The sequence below is a fragment of the Vespa velutina genome, chromosome 4 (assembly GCF_912470025.1).
Source record: "Vespa velutina chromosome 4, iVesVel2.1, whole genome shotgun sequence".
In the NCBI taxonomy this organism is placed as follows: Eukaryota; Metazoa; Arthropoda; class Insecta; order Hymenoptera; family Vespidae; genus Vespa; species Vespa velutina.
The window spans coordinates 9,333,916-9,361,906 of NC_062191.1; the positions used below are offsets into that span (position 1 = coordinate 9,333,916).

Sequence of the window (27,991 nt, forward strand, 5' to 3'; positions counted from 1 at the left end):
AATCATAGTTTAATTGAAACGATATATTCTGCATTATCCTATACATCCCTTCAATATATTTATTAGTTTTATAATTGAATATATATATATATCGAACAAATAGTATAATAATTTTTTGTCCATCTTATAACTTTCAAGCGAATTTACGTTGGAGTAATAATTCATGAACACTACATTGAACATTTAAAGAAAGATAAAAAGTGCCTCACAAAAATTGAGTGTTAATTTTCTATTGCGTGTGTCTCTATGTGTATATATGTGTGTGTGCGTTTATTGTGTACACACACACACACATACACACGTTTAGATATATGCTTAGGAACACATACACACCAGATAATCATACCGCGTCGCGAAGGATAGCGTTGAAGTGTGGCTGGCTAAATTGAAAACCGATAAACCATTCGTTCGACGAGTTATCTCTTCGGCTCTCGGTCTCTACCTATGTCTTATTGCAAAATTGTCTTTCTCATTCTATCTCTCTTTCTCTCTCCCTCTCTCTCTCTCTCTCTCTCTCTCTCTCTTTTGATCTTTTTCTCTATTTCCTAAGATGTTCAGCTCTCCAACTTCGTCGCAAAATTTTCGAAAGGAACAACACCATGCACGAATTTGTCCAGGGGCTTTGAAATGTACCTATTTAGTAACTTTCAGACCTCTGGGTTTCCTTCAGAACTTCTCTGAACAAAACTAACGAGAGTTAAGACGAGTCTAATGAACGAACAAGAATACACTCTAGAATGAGGAAGAAGAACGAGAAATACGAACGTATTAACGTTGAGTAACCTTAATGAGCAAACGTTCCTAATGGCAAATGAACGATTTCAATACACTTTAAATTAGTTAAACTGAAGATATATATTAAGAAATAATTCTTGAAATATCATAAACGGCTTTTTATTCGATCATTATATCATTATATGATTATATCATTATTATTTTTATATTATAATTAAAATCTAAATTTATGGTTTATAAAATTAAATACAGGTTAGACTTTCAAATACATATTCTTATATTTCCCTATAATTTTAATCTGTTCGTTTATAATTATTATTATTGTTATTATTATTATTATTATTATTATTATTATTATTATTTCTCCCACTCATTATATTATTTGATTATTATAGTTAACGCTTCTTTATCGTTTTCATCAAAACCATTCATTAAAGATATTGGCGTAAGCTTTGAGAATGTCAGCTTTAATACGTTGCAATGGTTCAATAATTTTTCGAAAAGAAAATCAAATACATGTATAGTCTTAAACGGTATTATCAATGAGATATTCCAAGCTAATTTGCAGTTTATTATCTTATGGAAACGAACTATCCTCATATTATTTTCTATCACAAGTACAAGACAAAAATGGAGACAGAAAGAGAGAGAAATAAAGAGAGAATGAGAAAAAAAAAAAAAAAATATATATATATATATATATATATATATATATATATATATATATATAAAGATAGTTTGTTCTGGAAAATAGTCAGCGTTTATGTTTGTCTCGTAAATGCATTTTTTTTTCACCGATAAGAAAGATAGAAAAAAGGACGGGGATGGAAAGAGGATCCTTTAGTCGCAAGCAACGTCGACAAATCTGAGATAAAGGATAAAAACGAGTCAGAGGTTCGTTGGTGACAAGAAACGACTTCAGCAATAGTCCGGTCTCTGTCACTGTGAATTCTTTTGCTTTCTCTCTTTCTCTCTCTCTCTCTCTCTCTCTCTCTCTCTCTCACACTTTTCCTTTCCCCCTAAACCACTCTATCTCATGTCCTTCTACATTTTCTAACTGTATTTTTTCCTCTCACTTCTCTCGTTCATCTCGTTGACAAGCACGTTTAAACGCGTATAATCACGAGGAAAAGTCGACCCGTTTAAAGCAAACAATTCGTTCAAATAGGCATACGACTCTATTTCTATTGCTTTCTCTCAATGTTTCTATCTGTCTCCATTTCTTTCTCTATATCTTTTATACAACCGTTCTTTTGCTTTCCACGCACGTAGTAGCACCATTTCTATCGGCATTCTCATCTTTCGCGACATATCCAAGCAACAGCCAGAGCTTTTCCTTAATTTCACGAATGACATACTATCTAGTCTTAGTCGTTCCTTCATTTATTTTATAGGAGGAAAAGTCGTAATACAAAAAAGAGAAATGAGAAAAGAGAAAAACGAAAGAAAAAAAAAAAAGAAAAAAACGAAAGAGGAGAAAATAAAGAAGAAAAGAACTTATGAAAATTCTCGAGGATGAAAATTCCTTCATTCGCACATTTCTATTTTAAAAAAGATACGTGAATCATTTATAAAATTTAATATATGTATACGGAAATATATATATATATATATATATATATATATATATATATATATATAATTTACTTTATTAAATTAATAATGCAAACTTTCGTACTTGAGAATACGTTTTATCAATATTCACTCCCTGAATAGAATATCGAAAATTTATTCAGTTATCTACCTACCTACCACGGACTATTATAGACGTTTACTTTAGGACATTTATATTCCAGCGAGGATTCTAATATTGTTAGGGCTAACAAAACGAACCTTTGATATCACGTACACCATTGTAATTTTTACGATCCACGTTGGGATTTCTTTTCAGTGAGAACGTCACGACCAAATCGTAAAGCACAATAACCACATAAATCGTAGCAACTTTCTCCCGCGTTCTATGATTTACTATAACTATGATTTTCACGTTCTATAAATCCACTAGGATGATAAAATGCTTGAGCTTGAACGAACGAATGAACCCTTCCCCTTTATCGAGATTCGTCGACAAAGTCTTTCGTCATATCCACGAAGACCGCGCTTTTGTCTTTTCAAGACAAATTACAATTATTTTTTTTAAATATCTATACAGAATACGAAATTAAAATATATGATACTAAAAAGAGTTCTCGAAGGATACTTCGTATGAAGTATCGTAAATCGCTAATACACATTTGTCCGTATGTTTTCGATATCCATCCTTCTCTATTTATTGACAACTTTTTCCTTTCTCTGTTATCTATCACCTTTCACATTCTACCCGTTGAAGATAGCAAAAGTCCCCCTCTAAATAATCTTATCAAAGACTCGCTTATAACAAGGAGTGTGCCTCCTCCTCGAGGCTACTTGGCCCAGCGCCGAGATTTTTCTAAGATATTTTTGTCTCCGGTGTGCATCGGTCCAGATCGCTGCCACGAACGAGGTTCTATCGCGAGTTACGCTTAGACCGGTGCATGCTTGTTCCTCCGACACGCAATATTATTATACGCTCTTTTTAAGGCGAGATAAGAGAATGAGAGACAAGGATATCCAAACGATAGAATTCATTTGAATACGAAAGATAAGAATTATCTCATTCAAAAAATCGGGCCAAGGGACACCTTTTCAATTCAATTCGAACGTCGATCTACGAAGAGAAATAAAATGAAAATGAAAAAGAAAAAGAAAAAGAAAAAGAAAAAGAAAAGAGAAGAAGAAAAATAAATCAATGACAAAACGTGCCTTCGAATTATCGTCATTCGTATTCGCACTTCCTTCACTTCGAGAGAGAAAGAAATGTAATATCACACGTGTTGCACTCTGTTGGAACGCAAAGATCACGTTGTCAAAGATCTACGAAGGGCGAAAACGCGATGTAAGAACGAATCCGATGCGTCGCACGCGGTGTTCGCCCGCCGACTGACTACCGACTACTGCTTTCCTCTCATCCCCCTTCTCTCTCTCTCACTCACTCAACCCCCTCTCTCCATCTCTTTCTAGTGCTATACATCCCTAGACTTACTCTACCCTATTTGTCTCTCTCTCTCGTTTCCTATTTTTCTCTTTCCATTTATTTCCCTCTCTCTTTCTCTCTATATATTTCTCTTTCACTTTCTTTATCTATTTCTCTCTCTCTCTCTCTCTTTCTCTTTCTCTCACTCTATTTATCTTTCCTTTTCTCAATCTATCTTTCTATCTCGTTTATTTTATTTCTCTCTCTCTCTCTCTCTCGTTTATTTTATTTCTCTCTCTCTCTCTCTCTCTCTTTCTTTTTCTCTTTCTTTCTCTCTCTCTCTCTCTCTCTCTCTCTCTCTCTCTCTCTTTCTAGTTTCGCATACTCCTCTCGCAATCAAGTCCTATCGCAGGCATACAAGGTACGAGCGAAGTAGTCACGAACAGTCAGTAGTCTGCCGTCATAAGAGCGAAAGACTTGAAGAGACTTTTTTGATCGTCCGATTATGGACCTGACGAGCTCTTTATTTATATCTTTTTCGTGCTTCTTCCCTTGAAACGATTTTTTCTTTCTTTCCTTTCCTTTTCTTTTCTTTTCTTTTCTTTTCAACAGATAAAACGATACTTCAGATTTTTATAGAAAAGATCTTCTTTCTTTCTGTGTTAAGCCATTAAATATATCTCGAAAATTATTTCCACTTCTTCATCTATGCTAATTCGATTATATAATCCGCCGAAAGAAAAAATACTTTCACTTTGGAATATAATTAAGCAATACCATCGTCACGAGTTGATCTCATTCGTATCCTAAATTGTCTTGAATTGAATTTACAATGAATTACGCGGCCAATAGCAATTAATATAATGATTTTAACGAAAATTTAGTATCGTAGAGCCATAGGGAATGTCGAATTAATGGTCAAATTCCGAAACAACGAATTCCCCGAATTTCTACTTTACATCTCACCTGTGTTCTACGATATATCTATGTATGCTACAGATAAGTTGACCAGTTTCGAATTTGTACGAAATTTCTATGAGAGATTCAACTAAACGAGAAATTTTAACGAAGCAACGCTTTGCATCTTCTATGAAGAAATCACTGTTAAAACTTTTTGTATCCCAATGGGATACAGTCAGATATACGAAAAGTTATTAACGAACGTTTAGAAAAATAAAATTATGAAAATCGTCAACGTGAATACTAACATGGCTATACACTACGATGATATTTTACACATTTTCATTTCAGCATAATTCAAAAAGTTTCAGTAACGACAATCGAAAGCACGTTCAGTGATTACGTAAATTCGTCTGCGTGAAAAGCATTTTAATTCTTTGCGCTTATGAACGCTCTTTTAATCGAAAACAATGGCTCCGACTAGACGCGAAATTCGTTGGAAATAATCACGAAGTAGGAAAGGGGTAAAAGAAGAGAAAAGGCAATACCATTCGTTAGGATCGAAGTGAGAAAGCCAAGAGGATATTCTCTCTTTCTTTCTCTCTCTCTCTCTCTCTCTTTTTATCTTTCTTTCTTTTTCTCTTCCTATCTTTCGCTCTATCTTTCTCTCTCAACGACGAAACGATCGAATGCACGTCAATGACATGCTCGGAATGCCGACGTTTTTCAATTCGTACGTTCATTTGCTCTCCTTTTAGCGAATGGCTGAAACTGGACCCGCCACACAAATTGAAAATTGGAGACGAATCACGGATACACATGGAGACCCGTTTACATCTCGATACTCCCAATTACTTTTTAATATCTATAAAAGCTTTCATCATCGTTTCTTATAAAATTTCTTAATTATTATTTTACTATTATATGTGTTATAATGTAATCATTGAAATATCAAGTAATAATGAGCTTATTCATATTTCATCGTATTATAGACTATATTGGTTCGATTAATTTGACGATGCATTCGAACGATAGAAGAATATATTATTTTCTAATTTCTTCTTATCAATTAATAATATTAATAATATTCGAAATCAGTAATATTTGAAACTTTAATATTTATTCGATTATATTAACATTGCAATGTAAGACAAGATTAATTGCATTGTTTATATCTTAGATAATAAAAAGTTAATTTATTCGATTAATAACATTCCAATCAAATTACGTAAATTTTCATCATTCCACATTCATTAAACATTCGGTATAACTAATTAACAGACACAAATCGGTTAGAAGCTCTCTCTCTCTCTCTCTCTCTCTCTCTCTCTCTTTTTCTCTCTCTTTCTCTCTCTTTCTCTCTTTCTCTTTTCCTTATGATTAACTATCTTTAGTCTTTGCAAAGGGATTAATTAAGTTAGATTAATATAATATTAACAGTCACGTGAGTTAAAGCCATTTCGTATCGATAAATTCGATTCAAAGGAGAGCAACGTGTGTATATTTGATGACGGTGGCGTAATTAAATACTTAATGATAAATACGCGATTAAATGCTGGGACTTGTCCTAGTATCGATTTTAATTCGATACAAATATTTTTCTTTCTTTCAAATTTCTTAGACGTTATAAAATTTTGAAGGTAATAAAAATAATTTAGTTTTAAATACTACAAACAGACGTCCAATTTCTTCGATCGACGAGATAAGAAAATTAAAGATTTCTTATTGCTTTGCAAAATAACTCTCCTTTCACGTTTTTATTGCCTCGAACAGAAATAATTTTTATAACGCGAACAAAGAGAACTCCCAGGAGGCACGTTTTTAATAACCTTTTCTCTTACTCGCAGGAAAAATTTCGTAGAGTAGCCTTGAGATCCGTAGTCACTGTCTCCGAGGTCACTATCTTATCTCTATGTTCGTACCTTCTTTTCAACCCTCTATTTCTCATATCATATAATCGAACGATTTATGATATGAAGCTCTCTCTCACTCTTTTTCCTCGTCATTTTTATACAGAGACAATTTAATGTCGTCGTCGTCTGTTAAAAAGAAGCTCGTTAATTAATATCCGAGGACGAACGATGTGTCTGTGTGTATATACCAGTCACGTAAAATTTAACGTGATAATATCTCAATTATTTTTCATGATATCATTTATTTTTATGATATTTATTTTTTATGATAATAATTTTTGAAAAAAAGAAAATAGAAAAAAAATGTTTTATTCAAAGTATGTAACTGATATAGCAGAGATCAAAACTGTTACCTAAAATTCATATTCGTGAGAATGATTCGTCCTTTCCTTGAACGTAAAATAATTTTCTCTTGGCTATTTCAAATTTATAAGGATCAATGAATACTTCAAATGTTTTAAATTTGTATGATTATATTCACTGCGAATAACAATATAATTTAAATATAATTGATTGATTATAAAAGACATATGATTGTTCTCCATTTTGTATTCAAAAAGTAACATCAATTTGTATTTAACATGTCTTGCAATCCCCAATGATAAGAGAAAAAACGTATTGTCGTTATCAATTATATTAAGTCGTATAAAAGAATAGTTATAGTATATCTCTTAAAGCAATATTAAAGCAATATTAATCTGTTTTCTAATCTATTGCATAAACAATACATCAACTTTTGTTTCTTCCATTTTTTTTTTTTTTTATAAATTTATCGATATCATCAAAACTAATCGAAATATTTTCAAATCGGCAATAATTAAATAATTTGACCCGGTATATACATTAGAGAAATATACATACATCTCAGATATTTTATTTAAAAGTCGTCTTTCATTTTGCATGATTTTCACTTTGCATAAAAAATAACACGTGAATGGAACCATTTACTGTAGCAAACTAACGTGCTATTCCCTCGACGTTTATCTTCATAACTGGCTGCTTCTCATTATAAAAGCATACTGTATAGTAGTATTTTTATAAATTACGATATCTCACGTTGCAAATGTAATTTTAGAATAAATATTTTTAAGCCGTATGTTGTTTTAATGTATTTTTCTGGATAAACCATATTAAAGAAATAATCTATCGCATGCGTAAGCATAAGCATTCCTATCGTCAATGTCAAATTTTTATAAATATCATTTTTTAATTAAATCCATCGTTAAATATTTTCATTCAACAGTGTTACCTGTGCATCACGATTAAACTTATTATCAAGTAATTTACTACGTTTTCGGTACTGCGATAATTACAGCTGGGTATTTCGTTCCAAAAGGTGGATTTAATCTTCTTAAATAGAAAATATGTTATATAAAAAATATCAGCGTGCACCCCTGTGATTCTCTGAATGAAGACATGAAAGAAAACATTAAATACGATTTGTCGTATCTTTTCAATTTTATTAAATAACGCGCCTTGGCAAATATAGCTTCATTTATAAACTGCGTTTTAACGTATTGAATTAAAAAAAAAAAAAAAAAAAAAAAGAAAAAAGAAGGAAAAGGGAAAAGAAAAGGAAAACAAATAAAAAGAAAAAAAGAGAAAAACAAAGTAAAAGAGAGTATGTTACTTCAAGTATGTCGAATGATAATAAGTCTAATTAATATTAAAAATAATGTTTTATAATTTACACACTATCTAATAGTAAAATAGATACTTTGAACGTCTACTATCTCTCTCTCTCTCTCTCTCTCTCTATCTCTCTCTATCTCTTTCTCTCTCTCTCTCTCTCTCTCTCTCTCTCTCCCGCTCTCTCTTTCTTCCCTTTTTTTTTATCTCTGAAACGTCTTTTTTCTCTCGCAAACTCCATCGAGATACTATCATAGCTTCGTTACTGTCGAACATTAGTATTCCCTCTCTCGCTTTTTCTTCTTCTTTTTCTTCTCTCTCTCTCTCTCCTTCTCTTTCACTTTCTCACTCTCTCGCCCTCTCGCTCACTCACTCTCTCGCTCGCTCGGTCTCTCGTCCTCTCGCTCTCTCACTCTTCCTTTTTCTCTCGAGAATACTACTACGAAGAATAATTAGTATCCGTGCAAGGTCCTGTAGCATCATCAGCACAAGCACACGTCCTCCCTCCTTGCCCATCGGGCAAACAGAGCTGATCCTTATTGCACATTCCATTTTCATATTGGCAGACGTTCGTGACTATGAACACGTAATTAAATTTTTTATTAATTAATAACTAATGAGAAAGATCTTTATTATTTCTTATATTTTCTTATCCTATCTTCCAAGCGGTTATTTGTTTCTTAATCAATGAAAACTAAACGTTAATGGCATGTCAGGAATTTTCTAATTAATATACATACGAATCTAATTAATATACACATGAATATACATACACAGATATATATATATATACTGTGTATATTCAAATAAAAATGAATTATTATTATCTTAGTAAACAATATTTTACGAATGATAGCGAAAAGAAAAAAAAAATGTAAATAAAATAAAATGTAAAATGTGAATAAACGAGAAAAGAAAAGAAAAAAATTATATATACATATATATATATATATCGAGAGTAAGAATATTTACGATAGATTTTATTCAAAAAATTAAAAAATTCGACTTTTACTAGTTTCAAGTCAATGCTCGAACGCCACTTGTTGCGTGACTGACACACCGTTGCATCGTTCTCATATACTTAATACGCGCAACATTCTAATTATATTCGTTTCTTTTCTTTTTCTTTTTTCTTTTATCTTCTTCTTTTTTGAGAAAATCGCCCTACCTTGGGGACACGTCTCCGGAACAACCACAATTCCATATAGTTTGCCGTTTCCACCAGGTGGGATCGATATAGCCGGTTGTCTTTCTTCGTTGCTCTTCAAAGCCTGCTCGATCTTGTGCCTGTAAAAAAAAAAAAAAAAAAAGAAAAAGAAAGAAAATCGATATATTTTTTTCTTTTTCTTTTTCTTAGACATTATTACAAAGGGTTTTATTGTTTTCAGAAGAGTACTTACGTTTTCCAATCGGTCCAATAATAATGATTCTGAGAGATTGCCAAGCCGAAGGGATAAATCAGGTCCTTCGCTACCACGTTCACTTCTTTGTTAGCGATTTCGATGCAAGCTGTAACCAAGAACAAAATAAAAAAAGAAAATAAAAGAAAAGAATAAAAAATGAATTATGCATCGATTCTATACGTATTAGTTTTTTTAATATTTCGAAATTATTATATCACTGATATAATAAAATATAACACGGATACGAAATTGACGGAATAACCAAACGATATGTACTTATCGTGAAAGTTCCAGCATCAGCCCAACAAAGTTCATCAGTCGCCCAATCGATACTTAATGAATTTGGTAACTTAACGTAATCTCCTTGAAGGAAGATCGCTCTGCCTGTGCCATCTTCATTAGCCCATTCTAACTTCGGTGAGGCACGGTTCCAATCGGACCAAAATACTTTACTAATAAAAAGGAAAAGAAGAAGAAGATGGTAATGTTATTGCGATTAACAAAAAATATTTCTGTTATAAGATCTTATTTGTTGAAAACGAATGACTGTGTATATCATTCACAAAAAGTGAAACAATTAAATGTCAACATCTAAATCTTTCGAGTTACTCAACGACCTACAAAAAGAATAGATTATTTCAGACGTCAATTGCAAAAAGAACTTTACATAATATTGTTTGTAGTTATTTTAAAAATAATTGCGATAGGAAACACTTATATTTTATATGCTTAATAGGATTAATTTTCAATATATATATAATATATATATGTGTTAAAATAAATTTTTTTTTCCCAATATATTTATTTATTATCTGACAAATGATAACTGCATATTACTTTATAAATATTATCGCACGAAGGAACAAAAAAGGAAATATTTCTCATTTAAAACGTTTCACCTTGTGTATCGAATTTAAAAGGATTTTTCTTTTATAATTAATCGAATTTTTATGTACAACCCCTTTGAGAAATAGTTCTATGAGACAACACCAAGCCATTTATCTCTCCCACTATAGTTTCCTTTATACGTTCTCCAGTATTCTTTCTTACCCCTGATACGGATGCACAGCGATTCCCCGAGGATTAACCAATCCATCCGAGACAAGGACTTTACGTTTTTTCGTTTCGAGACTGGCCACTTCAACAGTGGCTTTTCCTGAATCTGTCCAAAAGATATTTCTTGAGACCCAATCGATCGACAATCCCTCGGGACTGCTAACCTTATCGATGAATACATTGGCGATCGAACCGTTATAAGTCAATTCAAGTATTCTGTTACCTGTTAAACACAAAAATCATTATGTCGTTATAAAAAAAAATGAAGAAACACGAAATTAACAAATTTAATTGAAAATACGTCTATTTCAATACAATTTATACTTGATATATATATATATATATATATATATATATATTCATTAAATTATATGTAAATGTATCAATTAATTAATTGATTGTCTTAAAAATCTTTAAATTATCTTAAGGAAGATTTTTCCTTAATCCCTCCTTTTAATTTACCTAAGTCAATCGTAAATCACGTGGAATCGTAATTGTCGTTCACTCGAAAATCCCTCGAATTTAATAATCGAATTACTTTGGTGTTCGTCCTCGAGAAAGAAATTGAACTGACGGGATCGTTCCCTTCTGAATTATTCCCTACCTTCTACTGTTTATTGCAACGCACGTTGAATGGTTACTGTTTAAACATTAATAGTTACATCGTACATGTAATTGCGTTACATTAGCGTTTCATTTTCTCCCTCACAAATCTCACTAGAGCAATTTGCCTTCCCTTTTACGATCGAATTATTCATTTTCAATCGAGTTTATCGTAGACGAGTTTACATTTTTAATACTAATCTTTTTTTCTTTTCTTTTGTTCCTTTTAATCCAATTATATTTATCATATACACAAACACAAATAATTATTACGTTTACGTACAATGAAATGAAAACATGATAAACAATTATATTGCATCGTTAACGAATAGATCTCGAGTGAGTTTTTATTACTAGTTTTATAACAAACAAATATTTTTTGCAAAAATAAAAAGAAATCATTCATTCATACCAGTGATATCACTCGAATAAGCCCTTCCACCGAGACAATCGATGTCCAATGCGATAGACATTTGTGTGTATGCTATGTGTATCGGACTTCCTAAATTATCAGAAGTCGGTACGAATGGTATCCTTAAAGTCGCCATTCCTTGATTTACCAAAAGGAAATTTGCATCGTGTTTTGGTCTCGGTCGACAATTAGTACCATCACCGGTAAAGCCATCATTGCAAACGCAAGCAAATTTATTGTCTCCAGCTGATACACAACTCGCATCCGAAGAACAAAGGTTTGAATCTTGTCTGCAGGATGACTGAGGTAGACAGGTGAAACCATCACCGTAATAACCCTAAAGTCAAATGTATAAACATGTTTGCTACATCTTCAAAACATTTTTTGAATGATTGAAAAATTGACAACATTTGTTCGTTTAAGAAGAATTCGATGAAAGAATGAACGTACTTAAAACAACGTATCCTTATCAAAATAACTTCACGCAATTGTTGGGAGAATTTTAAATAAAAGAAAAAAAATTGTACAAACAATCAAGTTGTATATGAGATCTTTCGATGTTAATCGTTTTTAGAAATACAATTGATTGCGTTTATTTATCGTCTTAATAAATGTTACGTATTAAAAATGTTGCGTATATGTATTTCGTCTTAATAAATGTTACTTTACCGATAATATTATCTTGCGAATGTTTATCCATCAACGATTTTAACTTCTTTTTAAAATCCTTAGGCAATATTTTATTTTTGATATAAGTTTTATGATGAAAGCTTGTATCATACATTATCGGTTTGAAATAACATTATCGACAAAGTACGAAGAGTTGCATACCTTTAGGCAGAATTTTTCATAGATAAATAAATAAGGTGAAATTATTTTATATATAATATATTGCAAATAATTAATTAATACTGTTCCATTAAAATATACTCCTTAAATATTTGTTTAAAAAAAAATTCATTTTCAACGTACCGGTTGACAGATGCAAACGTAATTCGTCGACGTCTGGTTATAGCCACACGCTGCATTTCTTCCGCAATTGAATACGACATTACAACCAATGTGATCTTCGACGCACTGTCGTACACCGTCACCGTGATATCCAGCGATGCAAACGCATTTATAGCCACCGTCACCGGTGGAAACACATTGAGCATTAACGTGGCATTGCGATGGATTCGTCGAACAATCCGCTACTACGCATTGACCGTCGACCATGCTGAAACCTACATTGCAGGTGCATTCGTAGCGAGAACTCGTTGGATTATACGTGCATCTCTCGTTCTTCAAACAATCCGAATTATCGTTGCACTCGTCTAGAAAATTAGACAAAATATTGTACCAATCGTTTCTAATCATTTCAAAAAATAACAAAATAATATATATGTATATAAAATTGTATTAAAATTAAGAAGTAATGAAAAAAGAATGATGATGAACTTTATATATGTGAAAAATTGAATTTAAAGGATTCAAAGAATAAAAACAAAAAGAAAAAAAAAAAAACAAAAATGGATGACTCAATGCACCAATAGGACTGCAGGTCGTCCCGTCGCCTTCGTATCCAGGATTGCAGACGCATTTTGCGATGGGTTCCTCGTGTTGGCATGAAGCGTTTGGATCGCATATGTCGACTTCCAGACAGGACACCTCTGTTCAGAAAATAACAAGTTTGTTTTGCCTTTTATGATCAATTTTATGACGTACCTCGACGTATATTCCTTGGGTAATATAACTCGTAAGTATGAATTCATCTCTAAAGTAGAGTACGATTCATTGATTGAAAACACGATGCTTTAATTGTTTCAATTTACCTGTTTTCGTGCATTCCATACCGTCACCTTCGTATCCAGGATTGCAACGACACTCGTAATCGCCTGTGTTCGGTACGTAGACACATTGAGCATAGGGATGACATCTGTTCACGACGTTGCATGATGCTAGAGACAAGCGTGATGCAATTATGACAAATTGCTTTTTGCCAGATAGCGATGATGAATAATACTCGTATAAAAAAAAGAAGAAAAAAAAAAAAAAAAGAATTAAAAATGATCGAGAAACGATAATATTTTATCCTCGCTGAAGTTATACTACGTTTGTAATAGAAAAATAAAAAAATGATAATGAAAAAGAATAATAAAAAACATCGAAAGAAATCAAAAGGATGATATGCAAAAGCAATTGAAATGTTTGTTAGTGGATTAAACTTGCTCAAGCCTAGCGGGAGCGGATCGTACGGTGAAATCCAGTTGGACCCATTGTATCGTGGTTGAATCCTGGTATAGGAATGCAAATCTCGTCTCGGTGATCATAATCGTATCCCCATGGACATACGCAGTCGTCCTCGAAACATTCCGGAAGTGGACGTGCCGATACTAAAACGTACGATGCAGTAGAGACCATAGATCGTTACTAATAATCTTCGTGCAAGACACTTGTTATTTGGTTCATTGATAAAGTTTCTAATTTTTTTATCCTATTAAACGTGCATACATATTCTAGCCCATCAATTTAACTAATATATTCAATATAAAACTGCAAATATTATCAATTCAAAATAATATAATATTTCAACAAGTTCCAAGCAAATTTATTCTACATGCTAGTTAGTTCAGCCATGCCGAAAACTTTAGCATTAAATAAATCGTAATTCGCGAAGGAATTTAATCAAAATTACCTTAGTCAGTATAAATCCCAAAAATTCATATCCGAAGAAACAAAGTGATTTCATTAGAGGATTCGATTAATTGTAAAACTTACAATCTCGAATATAGTCAACGGTTGTATAACCCTCCTCTTCTTTGATGCAATTGTCATCTTGGAATCTCCATCCTTGTGGGCACCAACACATTTCTATCAAACACTGTGGTTGCGGTGGTTCCTCGGTTATTGTATCGTTTTCCGAATAACAATTGTATCCATCGCCTGGTATTGAAGAAATCGATCAAATTCGATGATCTATAAATTCAAGATCCGTGAATTCAATGAAATCGATAACTTACCGATATAACCAGCCGAGCAAATACAGACGTGTTTTTGCTTATCACCATCGAAACTGCACATGCCATTAGGCGAACAATTGTCCTCGATATCGCAGGAAACTAATAAAGTTGATTAAAAAAGAAAAGAAAAGGAAATAGAAATATAATATTACCGTATGTAGGTAAGGTTTACTCTTTACCTACTCCGTAGATAACACTTACTGTGTTGAACAGGGTAACAGCCTTGATCACTTTGATCGAAGCCAGGACCACAAATACAAGTCGGTGTATTTTCTATTATCACACATAGCTCGTACGTTTGACAACGAATATCTTTGCAAGAAGGAAGTTCTAAGATCAAATAAAAAATTATAATATTATAATTTTGACAACGGCTTCATTAAATTATCAAGAGTTGTTAAGGTATCGATCATTGAAAAAGTAGAAACTAAACTTACTTTCGCAAACTCGACCGTCTCCTGAAAAACCAGGCCGACAATGACAAGTATGACTTCCTTCTTGATTGATACACTGAGCATCAGGAGAACACATGTGATTACCAGCACTGCATTCATTCACGTCCACGCAAATGGCGCTACCATCTTCTTCGTAAAGGTACTGATATCTTAGCAAACATTCAATCATATCGTGAATTTATTAAAATTTTTTGAATGTCCATTTTGTTAACTAATAATATAACATATTGTAATCCAATACTTTTGTATACTTACCCAGGATTGCAGACACACTTGAAGCTATCCTCATCAACGACGCAAGAACTATGTTCTCCACATGTCTCTCTACCTTGAATACATGGATCCTCTTCTTCCAAAGGTGCGATCTTTGTGTTAACAGCAAATCTTATTATTCCTTCTCTTGCCTCATAAGTAGTGACACCTCTGTAAAATTTCAATCTAGTCGTATCTTCTTCCGGATCATTCTCAGCATATGGACATTCATTGTAAACAATTGTTTGATCCTGCGTGAAAATCAATTCGCGTTCAGAGTGTCCATTGATCAATTTACAACTTCTTTCACTCTGAGTACGCAATATTCCAGGCTGCGATCTTGTGTAAACTTCGTCGTGATCACCACACTCGAGTCTAGTGTCTGGCTCCAAATACGGTAATTTTCCTGTTATTTCTGCTTCCATTTTCAATTGTCCAAAGACATCCAATCCCTGATAATTATTTCGTATGGTCACTCTGTCGTTAGTAGAGGTAAAGAGAATCTCGGACGTGTGATTGAATAAACCACCTGGAGGGATATCAAACGATTGATTCTAATAAGCTTGGTTGTTTCTGAATTGAACAAATCGATTCGAGATAGCTTTGAGAATCTATGATCAGATGATTGATTCGAACAAGCTCATTGCACAGAATGAATTGATGAATTGATAGAAGATAACTTTATAATTAGAATGACCTATTGATGATCGATTCAATCGTAACACTGGAAGGATCAAAGAGAAATTGATTATTTCGAACCTGTGAGCTCATATCCATTTTTTGTTTCACTGACTGGCTTTGCAAAGAGCCAACCAATAACTCCTCCCAAATTACTTAGAAGCTGGAAACTTGCGCCTATCTCTTCTGGTACCCTCGACAAAGCGGTATATGTCCTTCCATCCTTGGTTTGCACGTAGCATTGAAGATCCCTCGACGGAAACTCAATTTCGTTGATCGTACCAGAGATACGGCCAATGACGCGAAGTGGTACGTCTGAAAAATCGATCTTAAGGAAAAGAGAGCTCCATTGGGATCATCCGTTCATCATTTTTACAGACACCACTTTTACGTTTCTTTTTTAAAAATGATACAAAATGTACTCTAGATATATTTTAAAGGTCGTTAAACTAAAATTCAACGAAGTAAACGTTGAAAAGTTTTCACGGTACTCTAACATCGACCTTTTACGAGTGTCTACCAAGAAACAGAGAGATCTCGTAAACTATGAATAGATCAGAGAGAACTCGTTGTAAGTTGAGTGCTTATTACGAGACACTTATCTGTTCGTCGACGAAAACAGTGTTGCCTTGTGTGAAAGCTAGATCTTTTCGAAGAAACGAGATTTAAAAATATTCCTTGTAGTCAAGTGATGAGTTACATCAAAGAGCATACTCTGATGGTGTCAATTAGTAATCAGAAAAGAACTCGAAAGATACGAAGGGAGTCAAGATACACAGTTAAATCGTAACTAAAAGGATCTCTTTCATTTCAAAGGTTCAAATGACAAATCTCTTTATCACGAACGACATGAAAATCGTTTTGAAACTGTACACATTTACTTGGAGATTTTATCTTAGAAAGAAAAAGTGACGACATTAATCATGTTACACATGATTAACTTACCATTCGGTTGACAAGATTTTCCATTTCCAAAGAATCCCTGTTTACAACTGCAACAAAACCCAACTTCATAGTCAATACAAGTTGCTTTACTGTGACAAGTAGTCGCACCTGTTCTGCAACTCGGTGTTTGGCTACCACCTGTGGTATCTGATCGAGGATATATATACATTTTGTTATTTCAAAGATTAAGATAATATTGTTATAATAATATTTTAATGAGAATAATAACCTTCTATGCTATCGGGTGTCTTGACATCTTCACCATCGGCGATTGGTCCAACTTGAAACACCCAGTGACCTGGTCTGTTAATGTTCGACCATCTGATTGAAAAAGAAGGAATCTATTTGTTAAATTTTTTCTTTTCTTTTTGTTTTCGTTACAATACATCCTTCCACGACTCACTTGTCAACGTTTTGAATCTGATCGGTGCCTGAACCTTGCAACGTTGTTATTCGACCCTCGCTCATAAAACCAGCCTGAGCCTTGGCATCTGGCAATCCACTGGGATGTGACTCCGCTTGTATCCATTGGATTCCATTTTCTGGGTATAATAATTCGACGAAAGAATGTGTGCCGTTCGAAGATATTGCTACTTGATAAGTATTAACCTACGAACGAACCATTACATATATAAGATTAAATTTCATACGTAATAGTAATTTACGAGAATAATCGTCGATACAATTTAAACTATTAAAATAATGTATTGTAATATTTTTATCACTCGCAATGTATAGTTATCTATCATATGACTTTAATGAAATTATAAAATAATTATTTATATCATTTCGTTATGTTTTTTTTTTTTTTTTTTTTTTTTTTTTTTTTTTTTTTGATAAAAATTGTTAATTTTATACTATCTTTTTTTTTTACGTTCTTATATTTAAAATATATAATATGAGAACAAAAAATAAATAAGAATGAGATATAAATAAAAAATTGTTACTCGTACATAATGACGGATATCTTTTCTTTGATTTTTCTTTTTTTATTTTTAATTTCTTTGTAAAATGAAAAAATCGGACATTCACCTTATCGTTATTTTCGTTATAATAACCAACGTCCAGCCAAGTTGTCAAAAAGACGTGGGTCGGCTCGAAATCAAGCGCATCCTTGAACGTGCTTCGTATCGTTCCACCTGCTCTCGCAATAACCTCCGGGGAATCTGTCTCGGCCCAATAAATTGTTCCTGATGCTCTCGTATCGACGTGCGTATAGAGTGGTGCAATCACCGGATCATCCAATGGGAAAGCAATATTAAAAAACCTCTGCATTGCTCGTGCAAATGATAAGACGCCATTTGCGTTTACCTAAAATTTAGTTCATAAATACGACATTTTAATTATCGACAAATCCTTTCTTCGATATCGAAGGAAGAAATTCAAAAAATTTTCAAATAATATAATTCATCATTTTTCGAAAGAATTGATTTTCTGATCAGAATAATTCTCGATAAAGGATTAAATTTATTCTATCGACAGTTGAAATTCAATTTCTTTTCAAATTCTCTTTCAATAAATATAGGAACAAATTTAATAAATTTTTAAACGTAACTTTTAAAAATCTATTTTTTTTTCAAACAGTTTAATTTATCGATTGTAAAGATTTTTCATAAAAAAAAAAAATTAAAACTACTCCATTGACAGTTAAACAATTCGATTTCCTTTTAATTTTCTCTTGATTTTCTCTTTCAATTTCTCGTTGGAAGAAATTTTGAAACATGTTAAACATAATCTTCTCATATTTCTTAAGAATTTTCTGATTGTTATCATTTTGAATAAAATATGAATTAAATATATGTAGTTAGGTGAGAGCTGACACATTGAGTTCTAATGAGAAAGATCGAGGTATAAAAGTCAAACAACTGAAAGCGCCTCAACAAAACGAGAAACTTATTCAAATGGGTTGACTTTCGAGAATCCTCGCATTTAAGTACGCAAGTAATCAAAGTAGCGTTAGTCAGGTGAATTCCGCAAGACGCTTGAAAATTCAGCGATGACGTTATCAAATATCTGACGCAAGTGCCGTGCATTTACCCGTTAATGACCATAATTGCCATCGTGTCTGTACACTGTACTGAACTACATCGTGCCATTTCCCGAAGAAACGAGATTCCTACGAGGAATACAATGGAGTCCCGTACCGAACTAACGAGTCTTTTGCTGAAACTGCTACGCTAAGCGAAAAACTCTTTGGAGACCTTTAAACTTTTACGTACATATCTACGTATGCGTAACTACCATTTGAGATGTAAAAAAAAAAAAGAAAAAAAAAAAAGAAGTAAGAAAAAAGAAGAACAAAATGAATCAAACGTGGGACGAAAAAAAATAGGAATCCTTAAAAATCCTGATAAAGAAAAAGTGATAAGACAATGTTTTTTTTTCTATAACGGAGAAAAAAAAATATTCTCTTAAAGCCAATTTTTACTATGGTCGAAATGCCTATATAATCTATATCGTATACTACGATATAGCTTAATTTAATGTATATATAATTTAATTTAAATAATATAATTCAAAGTAATTTGGAAAAAAAAAATTATGAAAGCAAAATGCGTGATCGAATGTCGAAGAAAATGTTTCTTCTTCTTTTTTTTTTTTCTTTCTTAAATTATAAATAACGAAATTACGTATATCCATGTAGGTAATTATTATAAGAGCTTTCTTTATCATTAATTAACGAAAAAAACTCGTCTAACAAGTGAGTCGTTATCGCAGTCAACCATTATATACCGTTTTAGGAATTATCTCTGGCAGTTAATGTTTAACGCTCGAGGAAATACAGGAGGACGTCGGAAGGATCCAACGTAAGCTAATAAAGAACGTTCGCCTTTATCCTCTTGTGGCACGGAAAAAGGATCATTTTTTCGCAAAGAGTCACCGCGACCCTTCCATCTTCCCTTCCATCTTCCCTTCTCCCATCCCTCTCTCTCTCTCCCTCTTTCTCTTTCTCTTTCTCTATCTCTATCTTTCTTTCCCTTTTCCATCCTTTTCAACGATAAATATGATTACGAGAATATATATCTACGTTCATGGCATTTCTTTGTCTCAAAAAAAAAAAAAAGAAAAATAAACAATATTTTTTACATTGTTGACTCTAATTCCATTCTCGAAATGAAAAACATATAATATTAATAAAGAAAGAAAGAATATATTTAAAACGTTTAATACCATGGAATTCAATGGTGCTCGATGTTTTAACCTTTATTAAAAATTTTTTTATTAAACGATTATATAGTCTTTTTTATCTAAACAAATTTATAAAAGATATTAAATGAATATATCGATTCGTATTTGAAATTAGAAGTAAGTAGTCTAAATGTTAAAAGTTTAAGACGGGATAAACGGTACTTGATGTTTTAATCATTGTTAGAAAATTTTTCAAGATTCTCTTTGATAACATTAAAAATTTTTAATTTCTTAAAAACATTTAAAATTTCTTTAATAAATCTTTTTCATCTAAACAAATTTATAAAAAATATTAAATAATGATAAAGATATCAATTAGCGTTAAAACTTAGTAAAGCCAAAATATTAAACAAAATTCATGAAATAATGTCAATACTCGATTAGAATTTTATAAGTATCTAACGATTGATTAGTATTAATTAATGATAAAAATATAATGAAACAAATCAAGGAGGTCACCAGGTAAATTGTCGGCACATGTCATCGAGCAAAATTTAATGATGACGTAATTGATAGGCTCGATGAACGAGCATTGCATCGAATTGATGATACAGAGAAAGACATAAAAATAAAGATAGATAGATAGAGAGAAAGAGAGAGAGAGAGAGAGAGAAAGAGAGAGAGAAAGAGAAGGAAAGAAAGAGAGAAAGAGAGGAAGAGAGAAAAAGAAAGAGACTCGACAGCACGCGCTTCGTTTCAGCGCGTTTCAATGCGTCGAGATGTCATTCACCCAACAACACGCTTGACTGTTCAAAGCTAACCATGCCGACGGTTGTTTGCGTTCGCATAAACGTGCTTTGACTTCGTTCCATCTTTTCTCTTCCTCTCTCTCTTTTTCTCTCTCTCTCTCTCTTTCTCTTATACGTTTATCTGTCTTTTCTCTTTTGGTCGATCAACGAAAAGTCTTCGAAATGGATGCTGAGACGCAGCTGTCGCTTCTTGAGGAAAGTTTCGTCTCGTTAATGAGACGACATTAAAGCTCCCTCGAAAGACGTCTCATCTCTGTCTGTCTGTCTATCTCTCTCTTTCTATCTCTCTCTTTCTTTCCTTCTCTTTCTCTTCCTATCTTTCTCTCTGCGCACGTGGGACCTTGTTTTCACGAATGAATTGAGTCTAATCCTTGCTCAAATTTCTACGGATTCTCAATGACTTGGAATTAGAATTAATTATATTTACAAAGATTTCATTAACTTTCTGATCCATCGAATTATTTTCTATATTTTTAAAAATAATTATTGCATTAATAATTCCTTTTAAAATAATCTTTCATTATACGTACAGATATTTTATATCGTACGAATCTATTAAATAAAATGTAGAATTTTGTATTTGATTGATGTATTCATTAAACATTTCGTTAAAACGAATAAATTAATTATAAGAAAAATAATATTTAACTAAAAAATCGAATAAACAAAATTCTCAATTGAACATCGGTATACCATGAACGTGATAAGTTTTATCTTATGAAAAATTATAATTAATAGAATTTTCTATTTACGTCATGAAAACATGTTCACGAACAATCTGACCATGGTAAGTGCACGGAGGACTTTATCGTTAGAAAGCTCTCATGTGACATAGATAGAAAGACTTTTTGTATACAATCGCTATCGGACTTTGATGAAACGTATCTTTCCGCATCGTTAATTGCGAGATCGACGAAAGTCGACAGTCGAAATAAATTGTGTTCTTTTCTTTTTTCCTCTTTTTTATACTCGCTGCCTTCGAAAATTGGCCTAGATTCAGGCAGCTTAATTTCATTCTTCAATCAAGAGTCTCATAGCTCATAATAGTCCATTAGATTATTGTTAACAATGTACATTTCAATCATTTTAAAGATCAACGTCTTTTCACATTTCTATTCTTTTTTTTGTTTATTTTAACAAAAAAAAGAAAAAGAAAGAAAGAAAGAAAGAAAGAAAAGAAAACAACGATAAAACGTTAATAGAGATGACTTGTGCAAATAAATTAAATCGAATGAAAAAGTAATGACGATGAATGAAAAATAATCGAAACGTATATGAAAAAGAAACGAATCAAAAAGAAACTACGAAAAATAATTTTAGAGAAAAAGAAAGTTAATCGGTTCAAAGACGATCTATTCAACTACTCAAATGATTTGTCACTCGCGTGCTAGCAAAGCTAGCAAGAGTCTCGATCATGCTATCTCGGTCGGGGCTATCTCGGGGGGGTCGTAGGTCAGAGCGAAGCCGATGACACACACTCTTGCGAGGATAATCGCGGTGGGGAAGCGTGAATGGAGAAGAAAAAACTGTAAAAATAGATAAGAATGCAAGGAAGTAATATAGTATGTCGAGAGAGAGAGAGAGAGAGAGAGAGAGAGAGAGAGAGAGAGATAGAGAGTGTGATAAAAAGAAAGAAGAAGTAGTCACATTCGCTGATTTTTCAATTTCTTTTTAAAAATATTTTCCTTCGTAACCATTAAATCCACTAATTAAAAACAATTTTTCATTTTTCTTTTGAAATATTTTCTGTAATAATTATCGAATCCAACAAATTATCTTCGTTGATTTTTAATTTTTATATGAAAAGAATGTTTTCTTTGATAACTTTTCTTTATATAGATTAATTTTAAAGAATTAAAAAAATATTATTAATGAGAGATCCCCGACGAATAGAGACAGATTATTTGTTTGTTCTTAATTTATTGATCATAGAAATCATTCTTATCTGATAAAATTGATTGGACCAATCGAGATATGATCGTTTCGATATCTAATCTCGATAAGAACATTTTTATGAGACTTCGAGTGGGAGGATGTTCCTGTGCAAAGACAAAACGATGATGATACTCTTTACTTGATGAACCTACGTATGCAGTACCTACGTAAAACTTGCACCAGGACAGCAACATAGAGATAACGCATGCCGCACGCGCTAACGCAATCGTGTAATCGGGTGCAATCATTTTGATGACTGCGAATCGTCGACGATAACGGACGGAATCGGAGATGATTGTCGTGTAGGCAGCCTCTGCTACTCCTAACTAGAACGTCGCTTTTTAGCCCCGTCAATGTATATATCGCAATATATATCTGTGTCAATCAATTCTTCACGTCGTCAACGACATTGTCTCCTGCATGCCGAAATTTCATGTATTTTTTGACATTTAATTTCCTTGAATAGATAAATAATATAAAAAAAATATATATATATATATGTATTTAATTATATATATATATATATCGATTGTATAGAATTGATTGTTTACATTGTATCGTTTCTTAAGTTGATGTATGACGTCACGACGTTAAATGAAAGGAATGAAAATTATTGCATGATTTCAATCTACATACGTATATACATATATTACACATCAATTAGAAATTACTCGACATTATTTTCTCACTTTAAATAGATGACTGGTTGACTAATGTGGGAAAGCTTCAAGGTTAATTGCAAGGTTAACAGCATTTTACAGTATGGACCACGCGCCGTATTAACGTCTAATCATCTATATATTTCATGTACATATATATATATATATACATATACACTTAAATGTTACGAGAAGTGACTAGGCTATATCAACTCGTGCATACACTCGTAGACATTCATTGTCTACGTTCTCAGTCGTTATTCTAATCGAACGTTTGTTATACTAATCATACTGAACGTAAATCGATTTTATACATATATAAAAAGAAAAGAGAGAAGGGAAAGAGAGATAATATCATTTTAGGAATTGAGATATCCTATACGATTAGTTCTACCAAGAATTATGACAAAACATGCGAAAAAGAAAATCTAAAATATTTGAAAGCTTTTCTAAATAAGTGATAAGAAATATAAACATTTTGTTGTAAATTCAAACAATTCACTGTTGTTACTCTATTTCTTTTGTCGTAGAGTTCGATTAAGATAACAACGTGTCATCTTTTCAATTAGTATAATCGCTCATTTCCAAGTACTTATTAATAACATCACGATGGATATTCAATGGAACTCATGCTTTTGTTAAAAACATTTTCAAAAGAACACACTAGTAATCAAAATATCAATCATTTTTTACGATTTGACGATCTATTTCTTAATAAGTCAATATAAAAAGAATCTATTGTGATCTCCAAACATACGAAATGTAATATTGTTTCTAAACGACTCGCTCTTGTTTCGACGAGGGAGAAGCACGTTCCGAATAGCACGAAAACTCACGATCATGAATCTGTATATATGTATGTAGAATATGTATGTATATACGTATATACATATATATATATATATACATATGTACGTACGTACGTACATACATGCATACATATAAATATATACACATATACGTATACGTATACATTTGTAGGTATGTATTCGTACAGGCACGTCGATTAATAATGCGACAATCATTCTAGCGGACGATTGAATTATAGACGTGTCGATGAATGGAAACGACGCATGACAGATCGCAATCACGTTGCAACGCTGACTGAAAGCATTTACGTGCGATTTACAAAGGGTGCAATCCGTGTTCGTAAAACGGTGTGCAGCCAGATTTAGTAAAAAAAAAAAAAAAAAAAAGAAAAAATATAACAAAGAAAAAAGGAACAAAAGAAGAAAAAACCAAAAAGGAGAAAAAACACGGAAGAACGAATAAAGGAAGATAGGTAGATAGATAAAAAGAATAGAAAAAAAGGAATCTTTCAATGCAATATCTTAATGTAAAAAAAAAAAAAAAAAGAAATTAAATGCATGCGTTGTATTTACTTTTCTTTTTGTTTTTTTTTAATGTTTTTTTTTTTTTAATTTCTTTTTCTTTTGTTTCTTTTTCTTGTTTCTTTTTAAGAATAAACGATAATTCTCGATAGATGAATTTCAAAGTAGAAGTCCCGATACGGAATCGATCCTATCAGATGAGGAAAAATAATCATGAACGCCGTCATGTTTCCACGCATGAGCTCATGCATCTTGAGTCGCAATAAACCGATGCAAGAGAGATGAATCTTTCAATTAGATTTGCACTACAGTAAATGAAAGAGAGAGGGAAAGAGAGAGAGAGAGAGAGAGAGAGAAAGAGAGAGAGAAAGAGAGAGAACACGTAGTACGTAATCAACGTTCATTCATAAGAACGACTAGCTTGTAACACGTTGCTATTCCACGAATAATGAGATCACAACTACTATTACACGTCCTATAGGACTTTGTTGTTAATTGTCTTTTTAAATATATCCGTCTATCGATGTTTACAGGGGACGCTGACTCAAATCCGCCAACATTCAAACTTCGAGATTCTTTGAGAGATTCTCTTGTCTATTCTTGAAATCTTGCTCATATAGAATTTAATATATCGCATTTCCTTTCTTTTGTATTCGTAATGAAATTGTATAAATTGTTAATTAAATGCATAAAAACGATAAAACGTGAACTAACGAGAATTATTCGATCTTTTGTATGTCTAACTTTATATTGAATAAATTAATAATATTCTCATTAAAAATTAATTAATTATACTTACAAATAGCTAATGAATATTTTTTATTCGTATCATTATTATCTGATAAATTCTAATAATTTATCGAATTTTTTATATCTCATCTACGAAACTTTATAAATGAATGAAACTATAATATTGATTGAAGTAGAATGAAAGACATGTTATTATTATTGTTTATTCTTTTCCATAGATGTTAACGATCTCTTTAAAAAGCCTTAGAAAACGGGTTGGACCCGTGCGACGACCCAGTACAATTAAACGATTGCGACACGTAGCCATTTGACCGTCATTACATTCAATGAATTCGTGTCACGCTAGAAGATGACGACAGATTAGTCCAGCAGACGAATTAAGAGGACGAACGAATGTTCACGGCTCCCCAAATACCAAAAAGAAATTGCTATTAACGGAGATATTGGAGTTTGTTTAATTATACCACTTGTATTCTCATATTTTCCCTCTCTCTCTCTCTCTCTCCCTCTTTTTTAGTTATTGCTCAATGATATGTACCTATAAGTTGTTGCAAGAGTTAACTCATAATCAAATATATCATCTATGTTTTTTTATTCATGACAGTATAGTTCAAAGAACGAAAAAATTTTTCTATCTCTCGTTCTCTCTCTCCCTCTCTCTCTCTCTCTCTCTCTCTCTCTCTCTCTCTTTCTCTCTCTCTTTCTCTCTCTCTCCTTTAAGAATTTCTACGCCAAAACTTTATCGTCGTAACGCGATTGATAAAAATAGAACGGATGCTACAAATATATTCGCCAAGTGGTATTATTAAGAATTTGAGAGAAGATAGAAATAAATACTTTAGTGAAGAAATAAAGAAAATGAAAGAGAGAAAGAGAGAGAGAAAGAGAAAGAGAGAGAGAGAGAGAGAGAGAGAGAGAGAGAGAGAAGAAGAGAACGAACGAGAGAAAATAAAAGAAAAACAAAATTTATTATTATTAAATTAGAATAGAAGTTCTATATATAGAAAAAAAAAAAGAAAGAAAGAGAGATGAGTAGATATATAATAAAAAAGAAAAGAGAAAAAATTTTCTGAATCAATCTTTTTCCTACGTAATTCATTGTTTTAGTACTCGTAATCATATTATGGTTGCGTTACTCTCGAACAACTTGGATTATCAGGACTAGCGAGGTAATAGAGTCGTCTTGAAGTAAGTCTCGTCAAAATTATCGTAGCGAACAAAGTCGACGATTAATATCGGCCGCCTCGCTCATGTTACAGAGAAGAAGAACACGAACTCGCGCCAATAAGAATCGGACGTGACGCTTTCTAAATATACTTTGCTAATAAAGACTCTATTTATGAACAGACTATAATACGGATGTCATTATTTTTCATTATTATAATTTTTATTTTTAAATCAAAAAATTCTCTCTCAATAAATTCGAAATAGAAAATGTTATAAATATTATTACGTCATATTTTATATTATTCAAAGAAATACGTTGTAAGTATATGCTTACGTGCTTACGTACGTACGTACGTACGTATGTACGTATATATGCGCGCGCACTTGTTGTGTGTATGTATGTGTGTGTGTGTGTGTGTGTGTGATGTTGATCGTAGAAACAATAAAAATGAAAAATAGTAGTTGCTGTTGTTGACCGAAAAGAAAAGATAAAAAAAAAAGAAAAATAGAAAAAGAAATAAAAGATACCACGAATTGAAATAGTGAAATATTCTCTCAAAACTACTGATAAAGAGATAAGATAGAACTTTACGATAAAAAATACAATCAAAGGATAGTTTTACGAAATACGATATTTAATGTACTCACGAATATGTTATTGTAGACTTTATCGTAAAAGACAATCGGCGTTTTGAGAATTGCCTCGACCGATTGAAGAATCCCATTGGTGTCGTACTCGAGTATATTAGTTCCTGGAACATTGTGAGGGTAGAGATCGTTCTTTGAGAGAGCATGCAAAGATGGCACGAGGAGGAAGATGACCAGGGCCAAACACGAAACGTCGTTAAAACGTGCGTCGCGAGCCATTCTCTCGGACTGTCTTAACGCTACTGCCGAGAGATCGGTTCTCTCGAAAATGGCTCATGCGAGTCTCTTTCTCTCTCTTTCTATCTATCTATCTCTCTTTCTCGTGCGTTCGCTCGTTTCACTACTTCTTGCCGCCCCCTAATCGGCCTCCTCCAAGTAGCCGCCTCAACGTCTCGCTTTTTCTTCTTCTTCTTCTTCTTCTTCTGCTGCTGCTTCTTCTTCTTTTCCGTGCCAAGCGATAATTTTGTCGAACGTACATGGAGATCCATTCTCTCTCTCTCTCTTTCTTTCTCTTTCTTTCTTATTCTTTCTCTTTTTTTCTTTTATGTTTTCTTTTATTTCTCTCTTTCTTTCTTTATTATCTCTTTG

The 27,991-nt window shown here is 32.5% G+C and overlaps 2 protein-coding genes across 7 annotated transcripts in view; both read right to left on the reverse strand.

Annotated features, from left to right (window-relative positions):
- LOC124948846 overlaps window positions 1–978 on the reverse strand; it is a 105,328-nt gene extending 104,350 nt beyond the window's left edge. For 2 of the 4 annotated variants that reach the window (XR_007100865.1, XM_047493080.1), the window contains exon 1: window positions 1–976. This exon is cut by the window's left edge and continues 1,645 nt beyond it. The gene's annotated coding sequence lies outside the window, so the exon portion shown is untranslated. The other 2 variants (XM_047493082.1, XM_047493081.1) reach the window with 2 other exon arrangements.
- Window positions 979–5,728: 4,750 nt separating this feature from the next.
- Window positions 5,729–27,989, reverse strand: LOC124948845 (nidogen-like). Of its 3 annotated transcripts, XM_047493077.1 has the most exons (21): window positions 27,404–27,989; window positions 18,008–18,286; window positions 17,379–17,584; window positions 17,205–17,296; window positions 16,976–17,122; window positions 16,112–16,345; window positions 15,356–15,881; window positions 15,083–15,249; window positions 14,847–14,975; window positions 14,646–14,744; window positions 14,404–14,568; window positions 13,881–14,018; window positions 13,458–13,583; window positions 13,173–13,295; window positions 12,616–12,959; window positions 11,644–11,980; window positions 10,623–10,851; window positions 9,849–10,024; window positions 9,570–9,678; window positions 9,338–9,456; window positions 5,729–8,745 (listed from the first exon to the last, which is right to left on the reverse strand). In XM_047493077.1, exons 1-21 carry the CDS (start codon window positions 27,620–27,622, stop codon window positions 8,609–8,611), a joined length of 4,101 nt encoding a protein of 1,366 aa, XP_047349033.1. In that variant the 5' UTR covers window positions 27,623–27,989; the 3' UTR covers window positions 5,729–8,608. The 3 variants fall into 3 exon arrangements, with proteins under 3 accessions (XP_047349033.1, XP_047349034.1, XP_047349035.1); XM_047493078.1 differs by lacking the exon at window positions 13,881–14,018 and having other exon boundaries at window positions 27,404–27,986; XM_047493079.1 differs by lacking the exons at window positions 13,173–13,295; window positions 13,458–13,583; window positions 13,881–14,018 and having other exon boundaries at window positions 27,404–27,987.
- Between the last annotated feature and the right edge of the window lie 2 nt (window positions 27,990–27,991).

Excerpts from the sequence above, each read along its gene's own strand:
- LOC124948845 (XM_047493077.1), bottom strand. The coding sequence starts at position 27,622 with ATGGCTCGCGACGCACGTTTTAACGACGTTTCGTGTTTGGCCCTGGTC. Across the intron at positions 14,976-15,082 it reads AGACGGTCGAGTTTGCGAAA|AACTTCCTTCTTGCAAAGAT; the intron begins GTAAGTTTAGTT and ends ATTTGATCTTAG. Across the intron at positions 14,019-14,403 it reads CGTTGACTATATTCGAGATT|TATCGGCACGTCCACTTCCG; the intron begins GTAAGTTTTACA and ends CGTACGTTTTAG.